The sequence below is a fragment of the Perca flavescens genome, chromosome 5 (assembly GCF_004354835.1).
Source record: "Perca flavescens isolate YP-PL-M2 chromosome 5, PFLA_1.0, whole genome shotgun sequence".
Classification (NCBI taxonomy): Eukaryota; Metazoa; Chordata; class Actinopteri; order Perciformes; family Percidae; genus Perca; species Perca flavescens.
The window spans coordinates 40,243,189-40,253,514 of record NC_041335.1 but is presented as its reverse complement, the minus strand read 5'-3'; the positions used below and the strand labels follow the sequence as shown (position 1 = coordinate 40,253,514).

At 40.7% G+C, this 10,326-nt stretch overlaps 1 protein-coding gene across 1 annotated transcript in view; it reads left to right on the top strand.

The window, feature by feature from the left end:
* Nucleotides 1-534: 534 nt before the first annotated feature.
* fnbp1a (formin binding protein 1a) overlaps nt 535-10,326 on the top strand; it is a 43,126-nt gene continuing 33,334 nt past the window's right edge. Inside the window, exons 1-8 of the mRNA XM_028579233.1 lie at nt 535-614; nt 2,725-2,840; nt 3,033-3,083; nt 3,950-4,097; nt 6,587-6,649; nt 6,878-6,973; nt 7,162-7,176; nt 8,383-8,511. Coding sequence (XP_028435034.1) covers nt 585-614; nt 2,725-2,840; nt 3,033-3,083; nt 3,950-4,097; nt 6,587-6,649; nt 6,878-6,973; nt 7,162-7,176; nt 8,383-8,511 — 648 coding nt within the window. The 5' untranslated portion in view covers nt 535-584. The remainder of the gene's footprint in view (nt 615-2,724; nt 2,841-3,032; nt 3,084-3,949; nt 4,098-6,586; nt 6,650-6,877; nt 6,974-7,161; nt 7,177-8,382; nt 8,512-10,326) is intronic.

Sequence of the window (10,326 nt, the reverse complement as noted above, 5' to 3'; positions counted from 1 at the left end):
TATCTACTACTAATGAAAGAACAGAGGGGACAATAAAGTAATCTACTACTAATGAAAGAACAGAGGGGACAATAAAGTTATCTACTACTAATGAAAGAACAGAGGGGACAATAAAGTAATCTACTACTAATGAAAGAACAGAGCTGCCTGCTGCAGGACCTCCTGTCACCTCTCTTTTATTATTATAAATATTAATAATATTTCATGTTTAATGCAAACTGACTCTTTATATTTCTATTCTCTGTTCAGACTGCAGGGCGGGCTGCTTCTGCGCATGTTCAGCACACACACACACACACACACACACACACACACACACACACACACACACACACACACACACACACACACACACACACATTCTCTCTCTCTGATGACAAAGGCTTCTCTGGGGAGACGCGCCGCGCGTGACCGCGTCCTCTGCTTTCTGCTGCTGCTCACAGAGAGACAGACAGGCAGGCAGGCCGACAGACAGACAGACAGGGTGTGTGTCTGTGTGAGGATGCGCGCGGCCGGCAGCAGCAGCAGCTCGCACTGATTGTCGGAGCATCAGGAGGAGCGCGAGGAGGAGCAGAGCGGACACCATGAGCTGCAGCTGGGGCACCGAGCTCTGGGTACGTACCCCTCTCACACTGCTGCTGCACGCGCACCATCATTACCGCCTGAAACCCGGGATTAACCCGCTTAGCATCAGCGTTAGCATCAGCGTTAGCATCAGCTTTAAAGGTTTATCTGCCGGCCTCTGTGTGTGTGTGTGTGTGTGTGTGTGTGTGTGTGTGTGTGTGTGTGTGTGTGTGTGAGAGAGGCCCTCGTGCTTCTGTCTGCTCTGCCATAGCAACACGGTGAGTGACGTCAGCAGCTACTCCATGATGCTGCAGAGACCAGACACACAGAAACAATTAATAATGTTATTAATAATAATAACACAAAGAAAGACAACCCAGCCCTAGCTTCATATGATTAATATTGTTATTGTATTGTCAGTATTTCTGCAGGCAGTTGACATATTTCAGTTGAGATAAAATAAAATAATAAAAGCTTAAATGGAACATACATTCCTCAGCATCCTATAGAACTATTAAATGAAAGAAAAACACTTACAATAAAACACATGAACATAAATCAGAATAAACAGTGTGTTTAGTGCGTCAACATATTGAAAGGAGGGATGACTGAACAAGTCTTGCTTCATTTCTATAAACTGTATTAAATATTATGACACTGAACTGTGCAGAACATCAGATATGTCTTCTCATCAAAGTGAGACTGAAACTGTATTTGAAGAACAAACGTTAGAGGTTTAAATCAAATCAAAATAAGGACAAAGAAATCTCTTGAGATGAATGAACTAAGAAGACGTAGTGTCAGGAAATCTAAAGAGAATAAAAACTGCATCACTTTTCATATCTACACATTTACATCCACTTTGAACCTGTTCACCTATATATATATATATATATATATATATATATATATATATATATATATATATATATATTTATCGGGATGTCTCTAAAGTTCCACCTCTATAGGAGAGGAATAGAGAAGATTGTAGAAAAATACCTGTAGTGTACTGTGTTTTTTCTTTTTCTTTTACAGCATCTCACAGTTGACTGATTTCTTTAGTTTGGACAGAACACAAACCATGACAAAATGTTTTTGTGAGTGATAATCAGAACAATACCACTGATTTTTTAATCATGTAATTACAATGTGAGATAATAACACAGCTTTTTATCGCTCTTTACTTAAAACTAGTGGTAATAAAGACCTGAGACAGGGTCTTCTCTCTCAAAATGCCAAAAAGTGTGGGAGATGGCGAGGGAGTGAGTTAGTGACTGATGTCCCACTGGAAGACTCCACTTCTCTCAGTGTGTGTAGATAACTAATGGTCCACTAACTAACTGAGTGGGGCTACTGCGTGGGCCTCTCTCATGGCCATCTGGGCACCAGCCACTAGGGCATCTCGCTCCACATGTTCTAGGTTCTACTGTCTGGATCCTTCGGGGAGTGCATGCTGGGTGTGGCTCGTCGTAGACCCTCTGTGGGTAAACTTAGCGTCTTGCTGGTTGACGACATAATAATAATAATAATAATAATAATAATAATAATAATAATAATAATAATAATAATTATTATTATTATTATATAATAATAATAATAATAATAATAATAATGTATACTTTGTTAATCCCGCAAGGAAAATTACAGTGTTTTCACTCTGTTGTTATTACACACAGGCCTGAATTACGCACACATGCTCAGTACCTATACATGCACTAATGGAGAGATGGGGGGCTGCCCATGGAAAGGTGCCCCAAGCTCTCCAGCTACCGGTCCACCACCATACTTTGGTCCTTATAGGGACTTGAACCAACAAACCTCTGGTTCCCAACCCAACTCCCTACTGACTGAGCTACTGCCACTCAAACCGACATAGGTTTTAGGCATTGACTGTATAATATTAATGGACAAACCAATGGGTGACATCACACACACTCTGTCCATTCATATCTACAGTCTATGGCATTAGGGTCTGTTTATGGTCCTGGCCTTTGCGTCTTGCGGACTAGCTGTTTGGCATGTATATAGCGTTCATTTCAAAATAAGTTTGTTTAATGCACATTGGAGCAGACCAGGGATCGTCTCGGGACGGTAGAGAACTGCAGTAAACTATTATCAGAGATAACACATTTCCAGAATGATTTCTGTTTTCTGTTTCAGGATCAGTTTGATAACTTGGAAAAACACACCAGCTGGGGAATCGACTTCCTGGAGAGATACAGCAAGTTTATAAAAGAGAGAGCCGACATCGAGCTGAGCTACGCCAAACAGATCAGGTACTGACGTCACCTGGAGCTCACCTGAACATCACATCAACATCAACAATCAGCTGTATGTAACCTGTCTCTCTCTCTCCACCTGTCTCTTTGTCCACCTGTCTGTCTCTCCACCTGTCTCTTTTTCCACCTGTCTCTCTCTCCACCTGTCTGTCTCTCCACCTGTCTCTCTCTCCACCTGTCTGTCTGCAGGAGTCTGTCTAAGAAGTATCACCCGAAGAGAAGCAGAGAGGATGAAAGCAGGTCAGTCAATGAGTTTCTTTCTATTTTTATCTTTTAGTTTGATTTCGTCTGACATCAAATGTTTAACATTTTTTTATATGTTTCAGTCAGTAATCTACCCTGGAATAGGGTTAGACATTGGTGCAGTGTGTGCAGATAAACAGTGTTTGGGTTAGAGTCAGAGATTGGTGCAGTGTGTGCAGATAAACAGTGTTTGGGTTAGAGTCAGAGATTGGTGCAGTGTGTGCAGATAAACAGTGATTGGGTTAGAGTCAGAGATTAGTGCAGTGTGTGCAGATAAACAGTGTTTGGGTTAGAGTCAGATTGGTGCAGTGTGTGCAGATAAACAGTGTTTGGGTTAGAGTCAGATTGGTGCAGTGTGTGCAGATAAACAGTGTTTGGGTTAGAGTCAGATTGGTGCAGTGTGTGCAGATAAACAGTGTTTGGGTTAGAGTCAGATTGGTGCAGTGTGTGCAGATAAACAGTGTTTGGGTTAGAGTCAGAGATTGGTGCAGTGTGTGCAGATAAACAGTGATTGGGTTAGAGTCAGAGATTAGTGCAGTGTGTGCAGATAAACAGTGTTTGGGTTAGAGTCAGATTGGTGCAGTGTGTGCAGATAAACAGTGATTGGGTTAGAGTCAGAGATTAGTGCAGTGTGTGCAGATAAACAGTGTTTGGGTTAGAGTCAGATTGGTGCAGTGTGTGCATATAAGCAATGATTGGGTTAGAGTCAGAGATTGGTGCAGTGTGTGCAGATAAACGTTGTTTGGGTAAGATTCGGAGATTGACAAAGATGACAGAGCTGGATTTAAATCAGAAAAGTATCTCTTTAAGTTAGTTTGTGATTGGATGAAAAATGTCCAGCTGTGTTTGATTGGTTGTTGCAGGTACACGTGGTGTTTGGCGTTTGCAGCGACTCTCCAGCAGCTGAATGAACTTGCGGTTCAGAGAGAAGAACTCGCTGAGAACCTGAACACACAGATCGCGTGTGAGCTGACTCGATACACACAGGAAGTGAAGACTGAGAGGAAGACGGTGAGTAAACTAATATTTAAATAAACACTGACTAACACCCTCACAAACAACAACAGATTTTGGCGAGTTTCAACTTTTCACTCATCACTCACTTTACAGACTTCTATCTGATTTAAGTGATGATAACTTTCAGATCCATAAACTATTCTTACCATACATTGCTGGTGGTCTGTGTGACATCATCATCTCTCTCTCTCTCCTTCACTTACTGTCTGTCAGCTGCTGACATTGATCAACTTCTTCTAAAATATTAGAAACACTAAAGCAGAAGCAGAAAACCCAAGACTTTGTTATAAATGTGGAGTTGCTGCGTTGTTTGTGAGACCATAGTGTTAGATATTCTGTCCAACAAACCGTTTCCACCGTGTGACATTTGTTTTCAGTGTTTGGTATTTGACAAAGTGCACTGTGAACACAACCAAATGAAAAATGACACAATCAGCAGTTCTTGCTGTTTGCAGCGATGTGTGACGAACCGTTGGAGCGAAATGCAAAGAAATAATTTAACATTTAGCAACACGCAATGTGGATCCCAGTTTTAACCTAACCTTTCTTTAATTAATATAGAAATAAAACGAACAGAGCTTTGCTTTTAGTGTAGAACGTAAGGACAAAATATCCTAAGGGTTGATTCGACTGTTTACAGGAGTCTGTTTGTCAGTTTAATTTAACTGAGGCTTCAGTCTGTTGCTATGGTTACCTGCAGGTTTATACTAAGAGGTTAAACGGTTGACCTGAACACACAGCTGCCAGCCAATCAGAGAGCAGAACGGTTTCTTTGTCTCATTCATTATTTCTGATGTCTTGTAACACACACACACAAACACACACACACACACACACACACACACACACACAGACACACAGACACACACACACACACACACACACACACACACACACACACACACACACACACACACATACAGCATTAAAACTGGGTCAGTGACACAATCCAGTGTTCAGAGCTGCTGGGTGGAAGTAATGTAGAAGCTGAAGAGTGCGTGTATGTGTGTGTGTGTGTGTGTGTGTGTGTGTGTGTGTGTGTGTGTGTGTGCGGGCACATGCATTTGTGTGTAATAAATACAAAAAATATGAAATTAAATATGAATACCATGTTAAATCGGATATTAAACAGAGGAGGCGGTATGACAATTAAAATGTCTTCCTGTTTCTTCCTCTTGTTAATTAAAACATTTTTACAGCTGATTACAGGCTTTTATTTTGGTGATCCATGGATTGAACTCTCCTTCCTCCTGTTTTTTATCTTCTGATTCTCCAGAAAAAGTAAAACATGTTTAAAACCTGAAAACAGAGCAAGTCTTCCTTTCTAGCCTGCCTCCATCCATGCTGCGTTCAGGGCAGCTAGGAACTTTAGCTGCTTCCCCATGTGTTGAACTTGCTGCTTTTATGACTCCTGCAAACTGTCGATTTCATCCTAGCACGATTAATTTAGGTCGCTGATTCCCTTCTAGGAAACACACTCAGGTGTTGAGGTTCTTCCAATCCCATGATCATATGGTAGTAGAGTAAAACAGCACCTATTTGATCAATATACTGTAGATGAACACAGAAAATAAGAAAATGCCTTTACGAGGGAGAGGAAGAGGAGTACCAGGACAATTCTGTCTCTGTCTCCTTTTTTTAATAAACCGTACATTCTATAAAGCTACTCTGAGATGGGTCATTCATCTTTTGTATTGAATCTCTGCAGCAAAAGAAACAAATTGGTGAGTGGGTAGAGCAGGCGCACATATACTTGGAGGTTTGTGCCTCGACGTAGAGGTCCAGAGTTCAAATCCAACTTGTGACGATTTCCTGCATATCTTCCCCCCCCCTCTCTCTCTCTCTCTAAACCCCTTTCTCAACTAGCTGTCCTGTCAAATAAATGCAGAAAAGCCCAAAAAAGAATCTTCAAAAAAAAATTTACTAAACAAAACAAAAATGTAGAGAGGCTTCAAGTGAAACTGCAGTGCAAAACACAATCTATGATCAATACAATCACTAATGTCTGTTGTGTAAGGGCAGAACTGACATATAAAATTATGCAGTTTCTGTGCTTTTCTTGTGCTATGATTGACTAAATGTTCCTGTTGGGAGAGAACATGTGTTAGTGTTTTGGAAGAATATTTTGATTTTGAGACATGTTTGCATTGTTTTGGTAAACACAGTGTATTGTGTTAGTTAATTATTGTATTTTGAAAATCAGTGTTGGAGTTTAGTTTATGTGTGATTTTGAGCATGAAATTAACTGTTTTGCCAATCGTATGTTGTAGGTGTGTTGGTGCGTTAAGAGTTTAGGAAAGTTGTTAAAAGTATTGAAAAAATTGTCATAGCGATTGTGAAAAACTGTAAAGTAAATGCAATCACACAACCTTTCACAATAAGAGTCATTGTTTAAAAACATTTCCTCAACTCACGGTTCAGTGTGGACTCATTATGATGTCACCAGCTAGTTCAAAGTCGACCACGTTTGGATTTTTTTGCAGCATTTTCAAGATGGCCGCCGTGCCCAGCAGCACATTGAGAGCTCGTGGAAACAGCTGGAGTCTGTGAGTGACATCACCACCCTAATATTAACAACACATGTTATCTCTTTAACTTCATGTTCAAATACTGTGATTGTTTTAATACATCATTTAATCAGTTATAAATGATGATGTCATCAGTGTTTATCTTTAATCAGTTATAAATGATGATGTCATCAGTGTTTATCTTTAATCTGTTATAAATGATGTCATCAGTGTTTATCTTTAATCTGTTATAAATGATGATGTCAGAGCAAGCGTCGGTTTGAGCGTGACTGTAAGGAGGCGGAGCGAGCTCAACAAGTCTCCGACAGAATCGACCTCGACAACAAGACAGACGGAGAGAAGGTAAAAAGAAAAAGAAATATATAATATACTATATATATATATATATATATATATATATATATATATATATATATAAACATAACTTTAAATATAGCTGAGAGTGTGAACAGTATTAATTTGCAATTTAAGTAACTGAAACTCCTTTCTGTCTGTCTGTCTGTCTGTCTTTCTGTCTGTCTGCTTCTCAGCGCTGCTCACTGAAGGTAAGTTCCTTTCACACATTTATTGTAAACGTATTACATGTATTGCATTTCTTGTTACATTTTTTTATGTATTTCAGCATATATATTTTTTAAATTACATTATGTTCTGTAAAAAGTAGTTTTCACGGTGGCGCTTAGAGCTCCATGCATTCAATGTTAATATAAAACACACTAAAATACGCAAAACATAAATAAATCACCAATTAGACAAAACATGCACGGCTTTCAGAAAACATGCTCCAAAGTGAGGAAAGTCAAAGAAATCCAAAAAGGCTGCAGAAATCACAGACGAGCACAGAAAGTGTTTTCATGACACACTACAAGGTGATGCACATAAATGCTCATAAAGTAAGTGGTGTAAGAAAATCAAATAACATTTGTTGTCACTTTTTAGCATTCCCTGTAAACAGTTTCTCATCTTGCAGCGTTTCAGTATTTGGTTGCGTTTTCTCACTTTGCAGTATTTGTTTCTGTATGTTGACATGAGTTGTCAGAATGGTGAAGATCTTTTTATGCCATCTGTTCGTCCGTTTCTCCCATTCTGGTGAAAGTGATTTCTCAGGAACATTTTTAAAGCTCACTGATTAACATTTTATATCAAATAACCTGGACCCTTTGCCTAACTCCCTCCAAAACCACAAACTGGGTTCTAAACATTGTTGTTGATCACTGAGCATAAAGTAAGAGATTAGAACTTCTCTCACGTCCAGTTCTGTGGTTCAGATAAGTTTTATTATGTGCAGTGGAGAGTTCACCGAAACTATAGATTCTCTCTGAGCAGAACACGTTTCTGGGTTTTATAGTTTACAGGAAACAGAAGAAACAAAAGCTGAGAAGACATTTAAGTCACCAGTCTGTCTGAGGAGATTTGCACGAACTTGATACCGTCTGCTCCGTTAGTTAAGGTGTGAATCTCTGTCGGAGGTAACGTTGGCTCTAAATAAACTAAGTGATCAAAGGGAAAAACCTCCTATCAACACTCTGCAGACAAAGAAAAGGCAGACAGACAGTACAACGGTAAGACAGACTTAATTAAATCAGGAGACAGTTAAAGTTTGTTATTCAGGTAAATAGTTTCAGCACAGTAGAAATTTCAGGAAAGAGAATATAGGATAAAATAAGAGTAAAAGTTTTTGGTAATTCATTTTCTTCCGCAGTACATTATTCTGTTGGTTTATTTTGTGTTAAACAATCTGCTGGTTTCAGGCTCGTCAGACGGCTCAACAGAAAAAACAAGCTGCTGAAGAGTCCCGGAAAGAATATGTGACCAGTTTAAATCAGTTTAACCAGGACCAGCACCAGCACTACCACACCCTGGTGCCAGTTATATACCAGGTAACTAAACACGGGTACCAGTTATATACCAGGTAACTAAACACGGGTACCAGTTATATACCAGGTAACTAAACATGGGTACCAGTTATATACCAGGTAACTAAACATGGGTACCAGTTATATACCAGGTAAATAAACACTGGTGCCAGTTATATACCAGGTAAATAAACACTGGTGCCAGTTATATACCAGGTAACTAAACACGGGTACCAGTTATATACCAGGTAACTAAACACTGGTACCAGTTATATACCAGGTAACTAAACATGGGTACCAGTTATATACCAGGTAAATAAACACTGGTGCCAGTTATAACAGTTATATACCAGGTAACTAAACACTGGTACCAGTTATATACCAGGTAATTAAACACGGGTACCAGTTATATACCAGGTAACTAAACACTGGTACCAGTTATATACCAGGTAACTAAACATGGGTACCAGTTATATACCAGGTAAATAAACACTGGTGCCAGTTATATACCAGGTAAATAAACACTGGTGCCAGTTATATACCAGGTAAATAAACACTGGTACCAGTTATATACCAGGTAAATAAACACTGGTGCCAGTTATACCAGTTATATACCAGGTAACTAAACACTGGTACCAGTTATATACCAGGTAAGTAAACACTGGTACCAGTTATATACCAGGTAACTAAACACTGGTACCAGTTATACCAGTTATATACCAGGTAACTAAACACTGGTACCAGTTATATACCAGGTAAATAAACACTGGTACCAGTTATATACCAGGTAACTAAACATGTGTACAAGTTATATAACAGATAACTAAACAATGGTACCAGTTATATAACAGGTAACTAAACACTGGTACCAGTTATATACCAGGTAACTAAACACTGATACCAGTTATATACCAGGTAACAAAACACTGGTACCAGTTATATACCAGGTAACAAAACACTGGTACCAGTTATATACCAGGTAAGTAAACACTGGTACAAGTTATATACCAGGTAACTAAACACTGGTACCAGTTATATACCATCCATCCATCCATCCATCTTCGTCCGCTTATCCGGTGTCGGGTCGCGGGGGGAGCAGCTCCAGCAGGGGACCCCAAACTTCCCTTTCCCGAGCAACATTAACCAGCTCCGACTGGGGATCCCGAGGCGCCCCAGGCCAGGTTGGAGATATAATCCCTCCACCTAGTGTTGGGTCTTCCCCGAGGCCTCCTCCCAGCTGGACGTGCCTGGAACACCTCCCTAGGGAGGCGCCCAGGGGGCATCCTTACCAGATGCCCGAACCACCTCAACTGGCTCCTTTCGACGCAAAGGAGCAGCGGCTCTACTCCGAGCTCCTCACGGATGACTGAGCTTCTCACCCTATCTCTAAGGGAGACGCCAGCCACCCTCCTGAGGAAACCCATTTCAGCCGCTTGTACCCTGGATCTCGTTCTTTCGGTCATGACCCAGCCTTCATGACCATAGGTGAGGGTAGGAAAGAAAACTGACCGGTAGATCGAGAGCTTTGCCTTCTGGCTAAGCTCTCTTTTTCGTCAACGGTGCGATAGATTGAATGCAATACCGCACCCGCTGCGCCCGATTCTCCGACCAATCTCCCGCTCCATTGTCCCTCACTCGCGAACAAAACCCCAAGGTACTTGAACTCCTTCACTTGGGGTAAGGACTCATTCCCTACCTGGAGAAGGCATTCCATCGGTTTCCTGCTGAGAACCATGGCCTCAGATTTGGAGGTGCTGATCCTCATCCCAACCGCTTCACACTCGGTTGCGAACCGATCCAGTGAGTGCTGAAGGTCGCAGGCCGATGATGCCATCAGGA